This window comes from Mastigoproctus giganteus, chromosome 2 (genome assembly GCF_048544385.1).
Source record: "Mastigoproctus giganteus isolate SK-2022 chromosome 2, ASM4854438v1, whole genome shotgun sequence".
Taxonomy (NCBI): Eukaryota; Metazoa; Arthropoda; class Arachnida; order Uropygi; family Thelyphonidae; genus Mastigoproctus; species Mastigoproctus giganteus.
The window spans coordinates 163982052-164005981 of NC_143576.1; the positions used below are offsets into that span (position 1 = coordinate 163982052).

At 38.6% G+C, this 23930-nt stretch overlaps 1 protein-coding gene across 2 annotated transcripts in view; it reads left to right on the forward strand.

Moving 5' to 3' along the window:
- LOC150089721 (uncharacterized) overlaps window positions 1–23930 on the forward strand; it is a 105453-nt gene that overhangs the window by 71826 nt on the left and 9697 nt on the right. For both annotated transcript variants that reach the window (XM_090368762.1, XM_090368763.1), the window contains exon 3: window positions 6314–6484. In XM_090368762.1, the coding sequence (XP_090224888.1) occupies window positions 6314–6484 (171 nt within the window). The remainder of the gene's footprint in view (window positions 1–6313; window positions 6485–23930) is intronic.

Genomic DNA, 23930 nt, shown 5'->3' on the forward strand with positions numbered 1-23930 from the left:
GGAGCAGAATGTGAGAAGAATCCTTTTTGAAAGATATAAAGACAGAACTGAGTTTTAGAAGGATTGAAATCAACCAAGTTATCTTTGCCCCACTGGGGATCAGCATTTAAGGAATTGGTAATTGATATTCCAGTAGTTTGAAGCTGTTTGTGCGAGGCAAGGTTTTTCAAACTGGAGGGTGATATGGATAGGATTTCCAATCAATGGAAGAAGGTCATTAATATACAAGAGGAAAACAATGGGAGGAAAGAACTGAACCTTGTGGAATTCCAGCATTAGTGGAGCAGTTGGAAGATAGAGAGCCATCTACCATCAATGCAGTTAGCAATCAGAGAGAGAGAGAGAGAGAGAGAGAGAGAGAGAGAGAGAGAGAGAGAAAGCTGGATACCCAATTACAAAAAACAGTTGCCAAACCATAATATGGAAGCTTATTTAGAAGAGTTCACTGTTAATTAATTATCTGATATCTTTTTGATGGAATACCACTGGAGGCATTGAATGGGGTGTACTGGGAATGTACTGAAGAAAAAGTAGGATGCTAGCAGGATAACTTTATCTTTGGCTGAAGTGGCAATAGAACTACTTGATTTTGACAAAGGTGGGAATAGCGATGGGCAAAAGTTGCGGCCAATAGCTTTGGCAAGAGACCAAAATGCTCAACTACCATTTGGACAAGAAGGAAGTTTCCTATTCTTAGCATGTTTGAAATCTGATTTGGACTGATTAATAATTGCTTTGGTGTAGGCAGAAAATGAACATTGAGATTTGGATACAAGCCAATTACGATGTGCAACATTCTTCTCTTGAACAGCCTTAGCACATTTATTGGAAAACCAATATAAAGGTCGAGATTTTAAGGAGGAGTGTGGAAATAAAGGATTCCATCACTACAAGAATAATTTCACTGACAAGATCTGAGTTAACATCAGAAGATTTGAAACAGCAATCTGACCAAGGAAAAGAAAATAAATCTCGCAGATTATCCCATTTTCCATTCTTGTAAATGACAAAGAACGCCAGGTTGAGAATGGCCACGAGAGCAAGGCTACATTGAAGAAGAGACCATCACCAAGTTTGACCTGAGATGCCTAGAGGACCACTCACCTTGACTGTGTACTTAGAAGGGTTGTTTGTGAGAAAAAGATCAAGCGTGTTGGCTGCATGGTTGGATTGTCTGGTAGGTAAATGAACAGTCTGTGCAAAGTCATTAGTAATTTCAAAAGCCTCAGCATCTCGAGTAGCTGGGGTTATGAGACTTGAAAACTGAAGCCAATTGGAGTTTTGAATGTTAAAATCACAAATGAAAATTATCTCTGTGTTAGGAAAGTTGGACTGGAGAAAGTAAAGTTTAAAAGAGAGGAATCAAAGAGTTCTAAGTGATTAGTGGAGTTGGGAGGAAAATAGAAGCAACAGATAAATTTGACAGAGTGTGGTTGAGAGATTTTAAGCCAGAGAAAATCAAAAAGAGGAGATTCCAAATTACTAAGTCTCTGACAGGGATATGCACATTATTATTATTAGCCATATGGTGCAAGGAAGCCTGAGGCTAAGCAAATGGAATCATACAGTGAATATTTTGAACAACTGAGACAAGCAGTGGTCGAATCAACCGATAACTAGAGTTCTGTCAGGGTGTGGCAGACTGTAAGTGGAAATGGACATCATTGAAATTAGAACTGAGACGGCGTATATTTATGAAATGAATGAGGAAGTGTTTGGGAGGCTTAGATCTTTTCGCAGATATGTTTGTGCTATTAGTTTGATGATTCATGAATCGGCAAGGACATGCTGTATGAAGTAGTGAAATTTTTGGATATGGCATACTCATTGCAAGAATATGCCTAGCTCCTTGACATAATATGGTCTTGATAATGCCCTCCACATACACATTAATTGGACTCCTTCCAGTCTCTATTTGGCAGAGTAGAGGCAACAAGATTATGCACTAGCTGATCCAGAAGTCTCCTAGAGAAGTTACAAATAGATTTGGTCCAGTGGACTATGTAGCTGCCAGCCTGGTAATGCCGTTTTAGAGCAGTACCCTCGAAATGTAAGGAAGATTGGATGAGAGCAATCATACTGCATGATGAAAGTGATGGGGAATTGTTTTTGCTTTGCTCTGGAGACTAAACATGGATTCCACTATTTCAAACCTCCAATAAGCAAAGTGGTGGTATTGCACCATTTGATGAGAGTTATCTACCACCTAGTATTGCGTGGTAACACAGATGGGTGGCATTCCTTAGTGTAGTATAGGCACCACATCTCAATCCCTCTTACATTGGTTTGCACATGGATGATCACCTCAGTATGCTAGGTGCTATATTTCTGGACTTGCACATAGGAGTCATACACAGGGTTACTAACACCACCATCGTGAAGGTGCAAGCAGAGGATTTGGCTGTCACAGACCAACTGGAATTCACTGAAATTTGGGCCACTTGACTTGAGTTGCACCCTAATATCTGTTCCATCAGCATTTTACACTTCCTGATAGTAAGGCCAGCTTGGCATACCTGTGAGAATGTCCCTGACAGCCTTAAGGACCATGCTTTGATTGTGGAAATCTATATGTCCATTTTTGCATCCTCTAAACCAGCGGTTCCCACACTAGGGTCTGCAGACCCCTGGGGGTCCATACACTAGTTCCAGGAGGTCTGCGAAACGACTCTCTAGAACTGATCAAATTATTCATTGTATATATAGCAAATTGATGATTAATAAAGCTTTTATATATTTATGTAAAAATAAGAATAAAGTTGAGTTGTTTTAAACATGAAACTTGCTTTTCAGAAAACCCATTGTTCATACATACATACACACACACACAAACATATATATATATATTTAACTTAACTTATATGTTTTTAAATTTTTGTACTACTTGGGAGCATCAGGTATGTAGTGACCTCAACCAACTCGCTTGTTATATTTAAACCTAGCCCTGGTACGGATAGTCTTACATATAAGATATATATATATATATATATATATATAGGGGGTCTGCAAACTTTTTTTCATTTTTGAAGGGGTCCGTAGATCTCAGTAATTTGGGAACCACTGCTCTAAATAATTCTTTGTGGAATCCATGACAAAATGAGTATGGGTTACATTATAGTCAAAAGATGGCATTGCTAATGCATATTTTATACAGGGTGTTTCAGTTAAACGTTTCAGAACTTCTAAGAGGGGTAGGGTACATCCTGACAACTCGAAATCATATAGCAATGTGGGGTCGGAAATGCTTTCCTGAAGTGGTGTTGTACACAGAAGCACCATAAAAAGAAAAGAGACCGTAAGTGAGAAATCGTTTTAATAATACATGAAAAGAAGCAAAAGGTACATGGATTAAAGTAAGTGTTCGAAGTTTCTTCCACGGGCTACAATGCATGCCTCACATCTCCGACGCATGGACATCCGAACATTCTGGAATACTCCAGGGGAATTTCGAATTTCTTCGGCAGCTACTGCGATTCTTGCAACCAGCTCCTCAGCATTGTCAACAGGGGTGTCATAAACTAGCGATTTCATATGACCCCAGAAATAAAAATCAAGACATGATAGGTCGGGTGACCGAGCAGGCCAACGCACGGGACCACCACGTCCGATCCACTGTTGACCAAATGTGACATCCAGGTAGTTACGAACATCTCCGCTATAATGGGCAGGGGCTCCATCGTGTTGGAACCACATTGTCTGTTGCTTCGATGCAGAAATCTGTTCATCTCTCAAAAGTTGTGGCAATACTTGCAGAAAGATCAAGTAGATCGGCCCGGTTAGACGACATGGTAACAGGTAAGGTCCGATGAGGTGATCTCCCATAATACCGGCCCATACATTGACCGAAAATCGAATCTGTGCTGCACGACGTCATATTGCATGCGGGTTCTCGACCGCCCAGATATGGTCATTATGCATGTTGAAAATTCCTTCCCTTGTGAAGGATGCCTCATCGGAAAACAACACTTCAGTAGGAAAAAGGGGATTTGTAGCACATTTTCCAAGGTACCACTGTGCGAAAGCAATACGAGGTTGAAGAAACTTCGAACACTTACTTTAATCCATGTACCTTTTGCTTCTTTTCGTGTATTATTAAAACGATTTCTCACTTACGGTCTCTTTTCTTTTTATGGTGCTTCTGTGTACAACACCGCTTCAGGAAAGCATTTCCGACCCCACATTGCTATATGATTTCGAGTTGTCAGGATGTACTCTACCCCTCTTAGAAGTTCTGAAACGTTTAACTGAAACACCCTGTATAAAATATAATATATATATTTTTATGAAAGGAATTGTGCAATATTCACAGAAACCCACAGTTAAATCTACAGAGGTGCAACTCTGCATTAGATTGCTTATTCAAATGTTTTCTTCATCCTAAGATGCTGGAATTCAGAAATTTAATTTCTTTTTCAGGAGAGCATGTGCCAACACACACATGTAGAACTGCCTGCCAAACAATTTTTGGCGGGAAGGCAAGTCAGTCTTTCTTCATTTTTGTATCTGTTGGATTTGTCATCACAAGATAGTGAAAAACAGTTGTATGACAGAGCATGTGAATAATATTCTTGAAAAGGATTTCCAGAGTTATTTTAACAGCCTCTAGCAACGTTATATTGATACAGAGGGAACTACTTTAATGGAAATCTGTGTATTTCCAAAAAAAAATTAAAATCTAATAAAATAAATTACACAAGTTAATGAATTTCTTTTCTTATGTTAATGTTTATTAACTATTTAAGTTAGGATTACAATAAACAGAAAAAAATTCTGAATCTATTGATTTAATATTGCACACAAGAAAGTTAGCTATTCCTGAATCACTTATACAGGCAACTTTCGGTTTACGAACAAGTTACGTTCCAAGACTTTGTTCATTATACGTTTTGTTCATTGTGTATCTTGCATTCCTAAGCTTTTACAATATGTATCGGATACGTTAGCAGCCATTTTAAAGCATTAAAACCATGTAATAAACATCGAATGGTCTATACAATACGTTTTATTATTATGTATGTATGCGTTATGGTTTATTGTATACGATACATAACGTAAAATAAGAAAAGAATAAAAAACAAGATATCGTACTTTTTAAGATTAATTAAAAACTTAATTTAACTGTGTCTTAAAACAACTGACCACGTTTGTCGTTGTGTGATGCGAAAGATCGGTCCAATGCATTTTTTGCTGTGTGTTTGCAGTGCTGCTAATATCCGTTTCGGGTATCTCTGCGACTGGAAGAGAAAGGAATGCCGAAGCTTCCCTTTCCCAGACCCTAAGTGAACCAATGGTGGACCGTCTAAGATAACCTAGGCAAAGCAATTGAAAATTTAAGGGCCAGTCAGGTTTTCACCTGTAGCTTCTCATAGGAGTGGTTTGGATATGGGAAAAGCATACCAAACGAACCTTGTGAGGTACAGAAATTATGAAGGAAACAACACCGACACAACAACGGAAACAAAACAGTACAGAGAGACTTTATTCAAAAATGGCAATGTAGCACTGGCTGCCATGATACAGATGCATCACTTCCAAAGGGAAGAGGTGGTTCTCAGTAGGAGATATGGCCATCCCTGATGTCGATGCAGGCTTTTTACCACCTAGTGTCCATACTTAGAACAATGTTGATAAGTTCTTGTGGTAGCATCATCCATTCCTCTGTCAGCACCATCTTCAGCTGGTGAACATTTTCTGGTGGGTGTGGACGTGCCGCTAGGCATCTCCCCATAGCATCCCATATGTGTTCGATGGGATTTAGATCTGTAGAACAGGCAGGCCAATCCATACGAACAATGTCCTCACTTTCCAAAACCATATCAACTGCTGCAGTAAAATGGGGTGTGGCGACCTTGGGGCCAATGCCACCTTGGAACAGATGCACATGGGGAAGGATTACCTCAGTACAGTAGCATGAACCAGTTACAGTACTGCCTTCCAGTATCTGGAGTTGTGTACATCCATCCAAGATAATGCCTCCCCAGACAAGAACACCTCGACTGCCATATTGATCCCTTTCAGTGTTAACTATGCCAAATGTATAGTTAACAATTATGTTAACTATACATTTGACATTTCGTTTTATAAGGAACTCTATCTATTGGTGACTTTAAGAAATTTTTGAATGAATTGTGATGTTCATAAATCAAACATTTGTAAACCGAGAGTTGCCTATATAAGGAAGTTTTTAAAATGTGTTTTATTTAATTATAATAATATTATATTGTAATTTAATTATTTCCCTCTAATTCTTTTAGTAATTCCTTCAAAAGAGAATTATGAAATTTTAGTTTCTGAGATGTTTAATTTTTCGCAGATCTTCACGATTGGACTTTATCCTCAACTTTCAATGATCAGCCATCATCACTGCATGATCATAATAAAAATATCCCATTAGGCTCATCAGTAATGTTGAATAACACCCAGGTAGCTTTGTTCCGACTTGGTGATAAAGTCTATGCTATTAGTGAGAAGTGCCCTCACAGTGGTAAATAATTTTATTCATTTATTTTCCTGAGAGGATATGAGTGCTGATCAAAAAGAAACTGAATGCACGTGTCTTATAAATTGTACTGCTGGGGAAATACTGCTTCAGGAAATAACTTCTGACTTTTTACTGCATGTTTGCATAGTGCAGATGTGGGAAACCATCAGTGGTGCCGAACCCCAAATACTATGCCAGTTATGCACATCTGCACTGATTTACAACTCATTCCATTGCTTCTGCTGTTTGTGCTCAGCATTTTAAGTCAGAATGTTTTTTGCAATTTGTTGCATTTAACCATGTCTAAGTGTACAAAACAATGCACATGCATCAAATTTTGCATGAAAATCAGAAAGTTGCTGACCAAAACTTACCAGTCAATGAAACTAGCATTTCAGATGCATTAATGAGTTGTACATGAGTTTTTGAATAGTTCATTATTTTGAATTGAAGTGAATGTCTCAAAAGCTGTGAGTATTCTCGATGCCCTTCAGTGAGTATAAAGCTATAATGATCAGTCAATAGCTGAGAGCATAATTTAGCGCAAAATTTCAGAAGATTTGACTATTTGTGCTCAATCATGACACAATGTGAGGCCATTTTAACTGAATATTTTGAGAAAGAGGTGCACTGCAGTAAAGGTTATTTCACAACTGCTGACAGAGGAGTATAAACAGAACTGCTTACCTGTGACTTGGGCCTTGAATACACAGAAACTGATAAGTGCTTTTCAAAAATATAATGACAAATGATGAAACATGGGTTTCTAGTTATGCTTTTGAAAGTAAATAGCAGTTGGCACTTCCTTACCTGGCCCAAAAAAAAAAAAAAAAGTAAAGCATGTCCTAGATAAGCAGCAAAATCAAAGTGCTTCTGATTGTTTTTATTTCAGTTACAAGAATATTGCACACTGCAACTGTGCCCAATCAGGGAAAACTATCAACTGATATTTCTGTTTACAAGTGTTGAACCATCTCCTTGATGCATTGTAAATGGCTGCAAAAATAGGAATCTCTTCAGTGTAAAATTTCACCATAGTGATGAGTTCCACCAGTGAGACAGTTTTCCATACTAATCAGACATGGCTCCCCATGATATTAGCTTCATTAAATTTCAAAATCCTTAAAAGGCCAAAAATTTGAAGCTGTAGAATTTAGTGATTCCAAAGGTTGTGATTAAGAGATGCTTCTAGCATTGGCAGGAATGGTGGAAATGTACAGAGTCTCTCAAAAAAATGTGTACATATTTTAGGAAAAAATAATTACAAACCTCAAAAAATTTTATTATTGTGTGTGTATAAAGGTGATAGTTTTAAGTGGTACATTAAGGACAAACACTCTCCATTGTTACTGCTGGCATTGCTTCACATTCTTGTTTAATTTCATCCTTGAATTGTTGAAGTATGACTGGTTTTTCTACTGTATACCACATCCTTCAAGACTTGCACATGGGGGGGGGGGGTCATACACACCATGGTGTATGACCTTCAGGTAGAAGTCAAGTGAGGTAAAATCAGATCAACATGGGGGGTACTGTATTGGCCTATTCACTGATTTCAAAGCCTATATCAATATAGGCTTTGAAATCATGATGGTAATGTGGGGGGGGGGTCTTGTCCTGTTAGTAGTAAACCACTTCATCTCCATATTGCTCATAAATAGCAGACATAATGGATACATTGAGTATGTAGAGGTACATATCATCAGTAACCATTCCTTCATAAAAAAATACAGTCCAACACCCCTGGATGAGACACCCACACTAGATTGTAACTCTTTATAAATTCACTGCCTTCACATAGCCTCCGTAGCCAGGTGGGAAGGAGCAGCAGTGCGTAGCACACGCTTCTTGATTAGACCGGGGTTCGAGCCCGTCACCACCAAATACGGAAGATGCGGAAAGGGAATGACCACCGCATATCCCGGAGCAATATGGCCTTAGTTGCTAATGCTCCTAAAAAAAAAAAAAAAAAAAAAACCAAATAGCCTTCACATATTTCTGCTTAGCTGTTTTCAGAATGCAGTGTACACTTGCTCTGCTGATTTCAGTTGCACAAATGTCTCACCTTACAGATTTTCAAGGTGATTGTGCACTTCACTGTAATACTATATCAGAGCCAGATCTTTGCTTGCACAGTACTGTATGTCTAAAATTTATCATGAATCACATCTCTACTATGTCTTAACTTCACACTCATTTTTGTATTTCCAGAACCAGTTTAAAATTGCTTTGTGTTGTTTGAATGTCAGAATGTCCAGCTGCTGTGCTATTTATGCTCTGCAAAAAAAGTTAAGTTCAACTAAAAATACACGGTTAAATATTTATGAAAAATGTGTACATCTTTTTGAGACACTCTGTATGTACCAAAGGAACCTGTTTTGAAAGCGATTAACCTTCCATCCCTATAAATACAGTATCTTAGTTTTCATATATTGTGTCTCTGTTCTTTTTGATCAGTCCTCCTGTAAGTGTGGAGTTTCTACTCTAATTATTATCAAAATTTTGATCCATTAATTAAAATTTGCTCTAACTAATAGTAAAATTATCACTTTCATAACAGTTCCTGATCCTGAACAAACTACTCTATTGTAATTTATGTTAAGAAAAAATGTAGATCTATAGGAGTAGTAGTTGGAGGCAGTGTTAGGTGGGTCGGAAAACTGCTAGTTGGGGGGGGGATACAAGGACTAATAGATTAACAGTAGCCACTGGCAGAGGTGGAAGTGATTCTTGCACTGCTTCTATTCAAATGAGCAGAAGTCTGAAAAACAAGATGCAGGATATTTCAGAGACTGCTGGTAGTCATTGCGTTACAAGTAAACACATGGGTTGTGTTAGGGTAGCTAAGAATAGAAACAGGTGCATGTATACCTGCGTGTACACCAATGCTAGGAGTTTGGTAAATAAATTTGATGAATTTGAGGTATTGCTCAAAACATCAAAGGCAGATATTGTTGGGATATCAGAGACGTGGTGTCACACAGATATAAGTAATGCGGAACTGGAATTTGGGGAATACAATGTATATAGAAAGGATAGACAGGACAGGAGGGGAGGAGGGGTTATGCTATTAATTAAGAAACACATAAAGTCAAAGGAAGTGAAGCCAGTTGACATCGATGGACAGGGCAGTGTCGAGTCAGTTTGGTGTGACATAAGCATAGGGAAATCAAAATTGAGAGTAGGAGTGTGCTATAGGCCTAATGACTCTGATGAGTATAATAATATATTGTACAGGGAAATAGAGTGGGCCAGTAAATCAGAGACTCTTATAATGGGGGATTTTAATTTCCCAGATATTGACTGGAAATTGTGGGTTGGTCACTCGCACACTAGCAAGGCTTTTGTGGATTTATTGGATGATTGTTTTCTACATCAGCATGTTCGTGAGGCAACAAGAGGGAGCAATACTCTTGATCTGATTATCAGTAGTGATTCTTCATGCATTAAGAACCTGCAGATAAATGAACCACTAGGTGGCAGTGATCACAGTGTGTTGAAGTGGGATTTACTCAAGGAGGTAACTACCATCAGAGGTAAAGGGAAGGGTTTTTGTTTTCGTAAAGGCGACTATGATGGTCTGAGACAGTATTTAAATTCTATACAGTGGGACCAACTGATGATGTTACCAACAGCAAACTCAAAATGGGAAGCATTCAAGGAACTAATCTTGGTGGCTACCAGGCTTTACATACCAACTAAGAAATATTGTTCAAGGTTTAGGCCTAAATGGTTGTCAGATGGACTAATGAGACATGTGGCAGAGAAGAAAAATGCATGGGATACATACAAATTAATGGGTGACATGGAAGCCTATGATAGATATAAGTTGGTCTGTAACCAAGTCACAAAGGAGATTAGGCAGGCAAAGGCAGACTACGAAAAATCCTTGGCAAAGGATGCAAAGAAAAACAGAAAGGAGTTCTTTACATACTTGAACTCGAGAAGGAAAGGGATGAATCAGATTGGTCCACTGGATATTGACGGTTCAACAGTTGAGGATCCTGCTGAGGTGGCTAACAATCTAAACGAGTATTTTGCATCTACATTCACGCATGAGGAGTTATTCAGGAAGGAGAATGATGTAGGTAAAGTAAACATTGGCAGTGAGCTAGATGATTTTGTAATAACTGAGAGGAAAGTGGAGGAGAGATTGTTGAGGATAAACATAAAAAAGGCACCTGGGGTGGATGGGATCTATCCAGTTATATTAAAGGAGGCAGCAAAGGAAGTATGCAAACCCCTAGCCATAATTATGAGAGCTTCTTTGGACTCAGGGGAGGTACCCATAGACTGGAGATGTGCAAATGTAACCCCAATTCACAAAGGAGGATCAAAGGCTGACACAAGTAATTATAGACCTGTTAGTTTAACTTCTGTTCCAGGTAAATTAATGGAGGCACTGGTTAAAGAAGCACTGCAGGATCATCTAGACAAGAATTCAGTTATAGCTCAGACGCAGCATGGTTTTGTTAAGGGCAGGTCTTGCCTGACCAATTTGATTGGATACTATGATGTAGTCACAAAAGAACTGGATGCAGGGAATAACTTTGATATTATATATTTGGATCTTAGAAAGGCTTTTGATACTGTTGCGCATGGAAGACTGCTGCACAAATTGGAGCAGTGTGGCATTGGAGGCAAATTGCTGCTATGGATAAGGGGATGGTTGAGTGGCAGAAGACAGAGAGTGGTAATCAATGGACACTGCTCAACGTGGACTAATGTTATTAGTGGAGTTCCTCAAGGTTCAGTGTTGGGTCCATTGTTGTTTTCGGTGTTTATGAATGATATTGATGATGGGATATCAAGTTTAATGTCTAAGTTTGCAGATGATACAAAGGTTGGCAGGGTCGTTAAGGACACTACTGACGCTATGCTGCTGCAACAGGATCTGGAAAGGTTGAACAGATGGGCTGAGAGGTGGCAAATGAAGTTTAACATTGACAAATGTAAAGTACTACATATGGGTAACAGTAACCCCAGAGCAATGTATCAACTCTGCGGTACTACACTGACAGTGGTGGAGAATGAAAAGGACCTGGGGGTAATTGTGCAGGCAGATATGAAGTTCTCTGAGCAGTGCAGACGAGCTGCAAGAGTAGCTCATGGTGTCTTGTCAATGATATACAGGAATTTTTCTAGCAGGGATAAGGAGGTGATTATTCCCTTGTATAAGGCAATGGTTAGGCCACATCTTGAGTACTGTATACAGGTCTGGAGGCCTCATTTCAAGAAGGATGTAGAGCTGCTGGAACGGGTACAGAGAAGGGCAACAAGATTAGTAAATGGAACAAAGGGTTGCTCTTACGAAGAAAGGCTTAAGTTTTGCAAATTACAGTGTCTGGAGACTAGGCACCGACGAGGTGATCTGATAGAGGTGTATAAGGCTTTGAATGGTTTGAGCATTCTCAATGCCAATGGGATTCTTCATCTTTCTCAGAATAATCACCTGAGAGGGCATAAATTCAAATTGAGGAAGGACGGATGTCGGATAGATGTGCGGAAATTTGCCTTTGGCCAGCGGGTGGTTGGTTGGTGGAACCGACTTCCATCACTTGTTGTTGAAGTTGATAGCCTAAACAAATTTAAAGCTCAACTGGACAGGTATTTCGAACGAACGGAGGGGTGAAATGGGAGAGGGTTTTTTTTTTTTTTTTTTGGCTGATGCTGAATAAGCTTGCTTTCTTGCATCATATGCCTCTACTAATGCTAATGCTAATAACAAGTGCTTACAGTTACTGTGCACACACAGAGTGATCATAGTTAAACTTCTCATAAATTTGAGGTCTCTGTTAACCTAAAGAACAACTAGATTTTATTCAATACAAATGCATGCATTTTTTGTGATAGATTTACAGTAATAAAAGGCAGCTTTCTTTGGAATGTGAAGGAAAGCATTGTGACCGATGACAACCATGTCTTAGGATAAAAGCCTTAATTGATTTTGAAATTGTTTTGCTATGTAGGAGCAGCACACTATGAATGTTGAAAGAGAAAAGGATTAAGTCTAGGTCCTATGATGCTAAAAGCTTTAGATGAGGGCCAAATTTGAGGATGTATAATGGAATACTTTGTTAGAAGTAGATGTTAGAAGAGGGCCCAAATTTGAGGATATAGAATGGATTAGAAAAAGATGGAGCTGAAAATGCTTTGTCCTCAGTGATGTGGGAACATTGACTATGTTGAATGAAATGACTAATGCTTGCAGTAGTAATGTTTGGGTTGTAGCATGACATTTGGCAATGCTGAAGAACATGTTGTAGCATGACATTAGGCAGTGCTGAAGGCAAGCATGCATAAAGTTCTAAGAAAAATGCTTAATCATCACTCATACAAGATCTCTCTGTGTCTGTCTGTCTGTCTGGTGATCATGAAACTTGACTGACTTTTGCAAAGAACTATCTATTCCCATTTAGAACTCTAAATGGAAATAGAGTTACCATGTATCTAGCTTTTACCAGATGTGTTTTGATTTTTCACCTGTCCAGTATTTAAATGTTGTCCAAGTTTTTAATTGTGCATCTCATCTTATACATTGATAATTATTGTTTCATTCTATTTCAGTATGAATTGATCATGTGTGCACCAGTGAAAAGGTTTGCTCTCTGCCATTTGCTTAATTTTGCACTTACATGGAGGCTGCCGGATTCCACATGCATGCCACTGTTTGCATTTTATTTATGTAAAGCCATCAAACCCAAAGCTCTACAACAAATTAAATCAGAATGTCTTATAATGGGAGATTTTAACTTTCCAGATATTGACTGGAACTTGTGGGTTGTTGCTCACATATTAGTAAGACTTTTGTGAATTTATTGGATGACTGTTTTCTACAGCAGCAGCAGCATGTTAGAGAGGCAACCAGAGGGATTAATACTCTTGAACTGATTATTAGCAGTGATTATTCATGCATTAAGAATCTGCAGTTAAAAAGACCGCTAGGATCACAGTGTATGGATCTGGGATTTACTTAAAGAAGTAACTACCATCAAAGGTAAAAGGAGGGGGTTTTTGATTTTGTAAAGGTGACTACAGTAATGTTGTTACCATCAGCCAACTCTAAGTGGGAAGCATTCAAAGAATTAATCATAGATGCTACCATATGTGTCATACCAACTAAAAAATACTGCTCAAGGTGTAGCCCTAAATAGATATCAGATGAATTAATGAGACTTGTGACAGAGAAGAAAAATGCATGGTATACATATCAATTATCAGGCAACACAGAAGTCTATGGAGATATAAAGTAGTCTGTAATCAAGTCACAAAGGAGGTAGCAGTAGTAATAGCAAATGATTCAATAAAGCAAGCATATATAGCATTAACAAAAAAAAAAAAAAAAAAAAACCTTCACATTTCACCCATCCATAGCCTCCAAGAATTTATCTAGTTCCTAGTTCTCCCTTGAATTTATTCAACCCATCCACTTCCACAACAACAGATGGAAGCCTGTTGTTGTGGAAGTGGGTCTATCCTGCAACCATTCTTCCTCAACTTGAATTTATGCCCCCTCATGTATAGTCTTGAAAAGTAGAAGAATGCCACTAGCTTACTGTTCAGCTTACTCAATCCATTCAAGGCTTTAAACACTTCAGTCAGATCTCCTTGCAGGTGCTTACTCTTGAGATGCTGCATTTGCACAACTTAAGCCTTTCGAGTTAAGAGCACCCTTTTGTTTCCTTCACAAATCTGGTTCCCTTATCTGTATCCATTCCAGCAGATCTACATTCTTCTTAAAGTGAGGCCTCCAAATATATACAGTACTTAAGATGTAGCTTAATCGTGACCTTATACAAAGGGATAATCACCTCCTTATCTCTGCTAGCAAAGTTTCTCTATATCATTGACAAAACACTGAGCTGTACTTGCAGCGTGTCTGCAGTGCCCAGAGAATTCCATGTCTCACTGCACAATTATCCCCAGTTCTTTTTCATTCTCCACAACTCTGAGTGTAGTATCACACAGTTGATGAGTTACTCTGGGGTTATTGCTATTCTGCAAAGTACCATTATTCAGTACTTTGCATTTAGCATTAGTTGAGGCATATTTTGCAAGAAAGCAAACTTATGCAGTAGCCAAAAAAATAAAAATAAAAAAAACTTTCCCATTTCACCCATTCGGTCACTCCAAATGTTTTGGCTAGTTCAGCCTTAAATTTATTTGAGCTATCAACTTCCACAACAACTGATGGAAGTCTGTTCCAGCAATCAACTACCCATTCGTGTTCCAGTAATCAACTAAAGACAAACTTCCACACATAAATTCTACAACGGTCTTTCCTAAATTTGAACCTATGCTCCCCTCAGATTCTTAGTCTGAGCAAGTGGAAGTATCCCATCAGCATTGAACCTGCTCAAACCATTCAAGCCTTATACACCTCGCAGGTGCCTAGTCTCCAGATGCTGCAACTTGCAGAATTTAAGCCTTTCTTCATAAGCTCACCCCTTTGTTCCTCTCACCAATCTTGTCCTTCTCTGTACTCATTCTAGCAACTCTACATCCTTCCTAAAATGAGGCTTCCAGACCTGTATACAGTACTCAAAGTATGGCCTGACCATTGCCTTATACAAAGGGATAATCACCTCCTTCTCTCTGCTAGCAAAATTCCTATATATCATTGAGAAAACTCCATGGCCTGCTCTGGCAGCCCATTTGCACTGCTCAGCAAACTTCATATCTGACTACCCCTAGGTGTTTTTCATTGTCCACCTCCCTGAGTGTAGTACCACATAGTTGGTACATTTCTCTTGGGTTACTGCTACCCATATGCAGTACTTTGCATTTGTCAATGTTAAACTTCAGTTGCCACTTCTCAGCCTGTCTGCCTAACTTTTCTATATCCTGTTGCAGTAGCATACTGTCTTTAGCAACCCTACCTGTTGCAGTAGCATAGTGTCATTAGCAACCCTGCCAACCTTTGTATTATCTGCAAACTTGGACATTAAGCCTGATATACCTTCATCAATATCATTGATAAATACACAAAACAACAATGGGCCCAGCACCGAACCCAGGGGGACTCCGCTAATAACATTAGTCCACGTAGAGCAGTGCCCATTTACTACGACTCTCTGCCATCTCCCACTCAACATCGCTTTATCCATTGCAATAACTTGCCCTTAATGCCATACTGCTCCAATTTGTACAGCAGTCTTCCATGTGCAACAGTATCAAAAACTTTCCTGAAATCCAAGTATATAATATCAAAATTATTTTTAGCATCCACTTCCTTTGTGACCACATCATAGTATCCAATCAAATTGGTCAGACAGGACTTCCCCTTAACAAACCCATGCTGTGTCTGAACTATTGCTGCTGTCTTGTCTGGGTGATCCTGTATCACCTCTTTAACCAGTGACTCCATTGTTTTCCCTGGAACAGAATGTAAACTAACAGGTCTATAATTATTTCTGTCACTCTTTGTGTCCCCTTTGTGAATTGGGGATACATTTGCACATCCCCAGTCCATGGGGACCTCCCCTGACTCTAAGGATGCCCTCATAATTATGGCTAAGGGTTTGCTTACTTCCCTTGCTGCCTCCTTCATTATAACTGGATTCCAGTCAATACCTTGAAAATTAAAATCTCCCATTACAAGATATTCTGATTGTACTCATTAGTGTCATTAGGCCTATAACATACTCCTACTCTCATTTTCCCTTTCCCAGTGTTTGTCACACCAAACAGACTTAACATTGCTTTCTTATCTAACAGCATAACCTCTCCTACCCTGTCTGTCCTTTTTGTACTTCCCAAATTCCAGTGTTAAACTTCAACTGCCATTTCTCAGCCCATGAACCAAATTTTCCTAGATCTTGTTGCAATAGCTCACCCTGAAGTCCTTTACTTTACCCTTAGTAGTGAATGTCATTAACCACCCTGCCACCCTTCATACCATCTGCAAACTTAGATATTCAGCCTGATATATTTTCATCAATATCATTTTTAAATATTGAACTCCACATTGTTTTATATATTGAACACCTCAGAGAACTCCACTAATAACATTAATCCATGAAGACTGGTGTCCATTGATTACTGCTTTCTGTCTTCTCTTACTCAAACATTCCTTTAATCATAGCGATAACTTGCCCTTAATGCGACAGTGTTCCATTTGTACAGCAGTCTTTTACATTCAACAGTACCAAAGCCTTCCTGGAATCCAAGTATGTGATGTCAAAATTATTTTTTGTATCCAGTTCCTTGGTCACTGCATCGTAGTAACCTATCAGATTGGTTAGACAAGACTGCGCCTTAACAAATCCATGCTGTGATTGCATCATAATTGCATGCCTGTCCAGATGGTCCTGGATTACTTCTTTAACCAGTGATTCCATTACTGTATTTCCCTTCCATAAAGAATTCCTGATGTGAATGTAGTTGAAAAATACTTATTCAATTTGTCTGCAACTTGAGCAGTTATCGTTTAACCCGTAGTCATCAAGTGGCCTGATATGATTCAACCCATTCCTTCTACTGTTAATATAAGCATAGAAGTCTTTGTTGTTGTTGTTTTTTTTGCTGGAGACTTCTCATAATCTGCCTTAACTTCCTTTGTGACTTGATCACAGACTAATTTATATCTACATTTATATCCTCTTTTTATTCATTGGTCTGAAAAGCCTAGTAACTTCATTGATTACTTCGCATAATACTTCCTATATGGAATTTGCTGTTGGCAGCATCATCAGTTTGCCCTACTGCACAGAATTTAAAAACTGTCTGAGACCACTGTAGTCACCCTAATGAAAGCAGAAGTCCTTTACTTTACCCTTAGTAGTATGTCTTTAATTAAATTCTACATTAGTGCACTATGATTGCTGCCACTCAGTGAGACTTTTACTTGCAGATTCTTAATGCATGAAAAATTGCTGCTGTTAACCAGATCAAGAATATTGCTTCCTCTAGTAGCCTCTCTTACTTGCTGCTGTAGAAAACAGTCATCCAAGAAATCCATAAAAATCTGCTAGTGTGTGAGTGACCAACCCACAAATTCCAGTCAACATCTGGAAAGTTAAAATCCCCCATTATGAAACATTCTGATTTGATTGCCCACTCTGTTTCCCTCTAAAGCTTTTTGGTATGCCCCTCACAGTTATTAATAATGACTGTGATGAGCATACCAAATATAACACACTCCTACTCTCTCAGTTTTGGTTTTTCCAGTGCTTATGTCACACCAGACTTACTCAATATTGCACTCTTCCCGAATGTCAGCCGGATATACTGCCTTAGATTTAATATTCTTCTTAATTAAGAGCACAATCTCTCCCCTCCTGGCTAAACTTCCTGTATACATTGTACTCCCCATATTCAAATTCATCATTACGTACGTCTGACTGATACCACTTCTCTGCTATTACAATGTCTGCATTTGAAGACTTAATCAGTATTTCAAATTCATCAAATTTATTTACAATGCTTCCAGCATTAGTGTACATGCACGTGTTCTTACCCTTAGTTACCCTAACACATCCCATCTATTCATTTGTTCCATGATGCACCATAGCCTGAAATCCCAGACACCTTGCTTTCCAGGCTACTGCAGGTACAACTAGTAGCAATGCAAGAATCACTTTCTCCTCTGCCTGTGGCTCTATTTAAGCTATTAGTCTGTGTTCCCCAGAAGATAGCAGTTTTCTGACTCACCTATCATTGCCTTGACAGAATCGGCAATTATTCTTGCACCCCTTCAATTCAAGTGTATCCCATCCTGTAAAAACAGTCTGTCCTGTTAACAAGCACAGACCACACCGAGAAAAATTCTATCCCATGAGCTTTGAACATTCTCTCCAGGACCAAATTGATTGACAAGGCTCTCAGCATATAATTCCTCCTTTCGTGTCTGGGCAGAATTGCAGACACTTTCAAATTCATTCCTAACTCGCAGCTTTTTGCCAGTATTGCCCTGTACTTGTTAAGTAAGTCCTCTGATCTCCTACTCTTAATACCATTAGTGCCAACATGTACAATAATATCACCTTTTGTGTCCTTAAAAGATGATATCTGCTCTACAACGTCATCTACTTTTGCCACTGACAGACTTATCCTGGTCCTATTCCACCTATCATTCTTGCGCAGCATATTTACCGTTTCCCTGACAGTAGTGTCATTGACAGTAACTAGCTCCTATGGGACCAGTGCTTTCTGTCTTGAAGGTTGCTGCTGTGTTGTCTGATGCATAAGAGTGAGCTTTGGTGTTGAGTTGGGTGGTTGAGAGCTTGATGGAGCCCCCAGTTTTTAATTTCTTCAAGGGCATCTACCCTATTCTTCAAATTCTCATATATGCCCATCAGAACAGAGTTGATGCCTAATTTCTTGACACTCTCTGCACCTAGCACACAAAGACATCCTCTTTGGCTAGATCATGCCTTGTTCCAGAAAGGTCTGAAAATTTTCAGAAGTTGCAAATTTTTTATTTTTTTTTTTAGGCTGTGATGTGTTAGAGAATCTCCACTTCGGTTCTTCCCCGAGCCATAGCATTCCCACTACTTTGTGCCCATTGCTTTTGCTGCTGTAATCTGGAGCATGATTTCCATTTAAATACAATGTAATTGATTTTCACTGAAAATTAATAAGATTAATAAATTTAATTCATTAATTGACAATACTACACTAAGCTAATAGATTCCTAAATGCAGTGATACGTATTATGCTGTCTAGTTAGTATGAATCAGAGCTGTAATACTCAATACATTCTATGTTGATATTAATATTTGTAAAATAATAAGAGGAGTTTACCTCAGTATAGTATGTAGAACACTTCCTACGTACTAGTGTGTACGTACACTTCCTACGTACTAGTGTGTACGTACACTTCCTACATACTAGTGTGTGAACAGAAGTGTTCTACGTACTATATTGAGGTAAACTCCTCTTATTATTTTACAAATATGCTATCTAGTATAATGTCATACCTTACGCTACGAAGTTCGAAGTATATGTTATGCTGTACAGTAATAGCAATGTTAAATTTGTTATATTCTTGTTTAAACTTAAAAATTCCTTAGCTAACCTCAAAGAGAGATATGCCCAACAAGTGATTAGAACCCTCGAGCTACTTATCACATTTAAAATCCTACTATTCCTCTGCTCTACTTGATATGTGCTATGATATTCATGCAAAAACACCCATAAACAGCAGTATGAGTAGTGAGTCGTAATTTACAAAATTACTAGCTAATTTTTAAAATAAGCTAACAAATTTGACTGACTTGTGAAACACAATTCAGTATGTTAATTAATGGGGCTGTTTGAAATCACCGTACTTGAATATTCCCCCCTCTCCCTTCCAAGAGTAATCAAACAGATGGTAAAAATTTCCAAAAAACTTATCCGTTTGCACAAGTATAAAATTCTGCATCCTGACCCAAATATTATAACATATAAGCAATGGATTATCAAATTATTTTCATAATACATAGACATATGAGCAGGTTTATTAACATTCATTTTCGGTCCAGATTATGAGAAATAATCTTTAACAAACTAAAGACATTGATTAATTTTAATATTGCTAATTGCAGCTCCTCTGTTTGTGAAATTGTACCAGATTTTTAACTCTTCTTCATAAGATTTAGGGGCACATGTCTATTAGCATTAGTTTTAGCAAATGATGAAAGAAAGTAACATATACAGCTTCAGGTAGGAGGGGGGACATTTCCCATATCACCTGTCCATCCCCCTCTAATAGTCTATCTAGCTATTCCTTGCATTTATTCAAACTACCTGCTGTCTTAAGGCAAACTTCAGCACATCAGTTTGCAACCATCCTTCCTCAATTTGATCTTACTCAGTTCATTCAAAGCCTTAAACAACTCAGATTTCCTTGTAGGTACCTAGATGCTGCAGTCTCTAGATGCTGCAGTTTACAGAAATGAAAGCCTTAGTGAGAGCACTCTTTTGTTCCTCTCACTAAACCTTTTGCTCTTCTATGCACCTGTTTCAACAAATTCACATCCTAAAATGAGGCTTCTAAACTTGTATTGCAGTACTCCATTCAAGATGTGGATTACTGCAATACACAATGTAGTAATAATATAAAGCAATCAGTGGACCACATTTTGACCCATTGATTGCTTTATATAATGGAATAATCACCTTATTCTGCAGGCAAAATTCCTGTATATCATTAACAAAGCTCCCATGAGCTGGCCTAGCAGCTTGTGTGCACTGCTCAGTGAACTTCATATCTGAACTTTACACTAGAGGCAGATGAAAACTTTCTCAACGGATGGATGTTTAATGATGAAGCCATGTTTCGTGTGTCCGGAAGGGTCAACACACACACAGTAGCATTAGCATTAGTAGAGGCATTTGATGCAAGAAAGCAAGCTTATGCAGCATCAGCCAAAAAAAAAAAAAAAAAAAAAAACCCACTTCCACTTCACCCCTCTGTTCGTTCAAAATACCTGTCCAGCTGAGCCTTAAACTTATTTAGGCTATCAACCTCCACCACAAGGGATGGCAGTCTGTTCCACCAACCAACCACCAGCTGGCTAAAGGCAAATTTCCGCACGTCTATCCTACATCTGTCTTTCCTCAATTTGAATTTATGCCCTCTCCGGTGATTTTTCTGAGCTAGAGGAAGAATCCCATCAGCATTGAGCATGCTTAAACCATTCAAGGCTTTATACACCTCTATCAGATCACCTCGCTGGTGCCTAGTCTCCAGACACTGTAATTCGCAAAACTTACATTTATTCAAACTCTTTCTTCGCCTTTCTTTAAGCCTTTCTTCGTAAGAGCACCCCTTTGTTCCATTCACTAATCTTGTTGCCCTTCTCTGTACTCGTTCCAGCAGCTCTACATCCTTCTTGAAATGAGGCCTCCAGACCTGTATACAGTACTCTAGGTGTGGCCTGACCATTGCCTTATACAATGGAATAATCACCTCCTTATCCCTGCTGGAAAAATTCCTGTATATCATTGACAATACTCCATGAGCTACTCTTGCAGCCCGTCTGCACTGCTCAGAGAACTTCATATCTGCCTGCACAATCACCCCCAAGTCCCTTTCATTCTCTACCGCTGTCAGTGTAGTACCACAGAGTTGATACGTTGCTCTGGGGTTGCTTTTTCCCATGTGTAGTACTTTACATTTGTCAATGTGCAATCATTTGGGCCATGGTTACATTAGATGATAATGATGCTCGACCCCTGTCTATTTGCCTAGGTTTGAGTAATATTTATTATATTTATACAATGAAGATGGTACAGTATAAAGAATAAAAAACAGTTAATGTGTGTTGCGTCGTTACATGCAGTAAGATGTTCAAGTCTGCTTTCTTTGTTCGGCCCCTTACTTGAGCATGTTTGTACTTTCTTTCAGCAGTTCTGAGATGATGATGAAATGAACAGTGTCCTTTTTCAGCAGGATGGTGTACCTCCATATTGATCTATTGAATATCAAAATTTCCTTAATCAAACATTTCATGAAAACTGGTGTGGTCCTCCACGACCACACCAGTTTTTTGAGGTCAGGAGAATTTGAACCCATTGCTTGGGTCCAAATTCACCTGACCTCACCCTATCTGACTTTTTCATGTGGGGTTATGTTAAGAACCTTGTATACGCTGAATGTCTGAGAGACAATAATAAACTGAAAAGGAGAATCACTGCTGTATTGAAATTCAGTCTCACCACAAATGCTGGATAAACGTGAAAACTCATGCTGCCCATATCGCATATACCATATAAACCAAGGAGGTCATGTTAAGATCAGATAATAATTTCAGAGTTTTGGCTATCTTTGTTCAAAGTTTGAATAAAATACATGAAGTTCTTTTCATTTTATTCTTTTTTTTTACTTTTATGTTATTTCAAAGGGATCACTCAGTATTTTAGTAGGGATTTAGTTAGCCTGTTGAAATTGGTATAGAGAAGAGCAATGAGTTTAGTCATGAACAAAAAGGGTTATTCTTACAAATGTAGACTCCAGTTCTGTAAAGTGTAGTGTTGCCTGAGAAAGAGGAGAGTTACCTTTAATGATGAGGTTTTTTAATCCTTTAGATCTTAAATCAGGTCTTGCACACAGTTTGTCCTGTTTTAGGATTTAAAAGTTGTCTTTCCACCTTCCTTTCTTTATAGTTTTTTCTCCTGTAAAACTTATGTAACTTTAATTCTTTTACAACTGGGTTTCTGAACCATATGTACATAACCCATCTAAATGGATGTCAGATGAACTAATGAGACATATGGCAGAGAAGAAAAATGCATGGGATACATATAAATTAACATGTGGCACAGAAGCCTATGTTAGATATAAGTTGATCTGTAACCAAGTCACAAATGAGATTAGGCTGGCAAAGGCAGATTATGAGAAATCCTTGGCAAAGAATGTAAAGAAAAACAGAAAAGAGTTCTTTACCTATGTAAACTTTGGAAGGAAAGGGATGAATCAGATTGGTCCACTGGATATTGATGGTTCAACAGTTGAGGATCCTGCTCAGGTGGCTAACAAACTAAACGAGTATTTTGAATCTACATTCACACACGAGGAGTTATTCAGGAAGGGGAATGCCAGAGGTGAAGTAAACTCTGGCAGCGAGCTAGATGATTTTGTAATAACTGAGAGGAAAGTGGAGGAGAAATTGTTGAGGATAAACATAAAAAAGGCACTGGGGTGGATGGGATCTATCCAGTTATATTAAAGGAGGCAGCAACGGAAGTAAGCAAACCCTTAGCCATAATTATGAGTGCTTCCTTGGACTCAGGGGAAGGTACCCACAGACTGGAGATGTGCAAATGTCACCCCAATTCACAAAGGACGATCAAAGGCTGACACAAGTAATTATAGACCTGTGAGTTTAACTTCTGTTCTAGGAAAATTAATGGAGGCACTGGTTAAAGAAGCACTGCAGGATCATCTAGACAAGACTTTGGTTATAGCTCGGACACAGCATGGTTTTGTTAAGGGAAAGTCTTGCCTGACCAATTTGATTGGATACTATGATGCAGTCAAAAAAGAACTGGATGCAAGGGATAACTTTGATATTATATATTTGGATCTTAGAAAGGCTTTTGATACTGTTGCATATGGAAGACTGCTGCACAAATTGGAGCAGCGTGGCATTGGAGGCAAATTGCTGCTATGGATAAAGGGATGGTTGAGGGGGAGAAGACAGAGTGGTAATCAATGGACACTGCTCATTGTGGACTAATGTTATTAGCGGAGTTACTCAGGGTTCAGTGTTGGGTCCATTGTTGTTTTCTGTATTTATAAATGATATTGATGATGGTATATCAAGCTTAATGTCCAAGTTTGCAGATGATACAAAGGTTGGCAGGGTTGTTAAGGAGACTACTGACGCTATGCTACTGCAACAATATCTGGAAAGGTTGAGCAGATGGGCTGAGAGGTGGCAAATGAAGTTTAACATTGACAAATGTAAAGTACTGCATATGGGAAACAGCAACCCCAGAGCAACGTATCAACTCTGTGCTA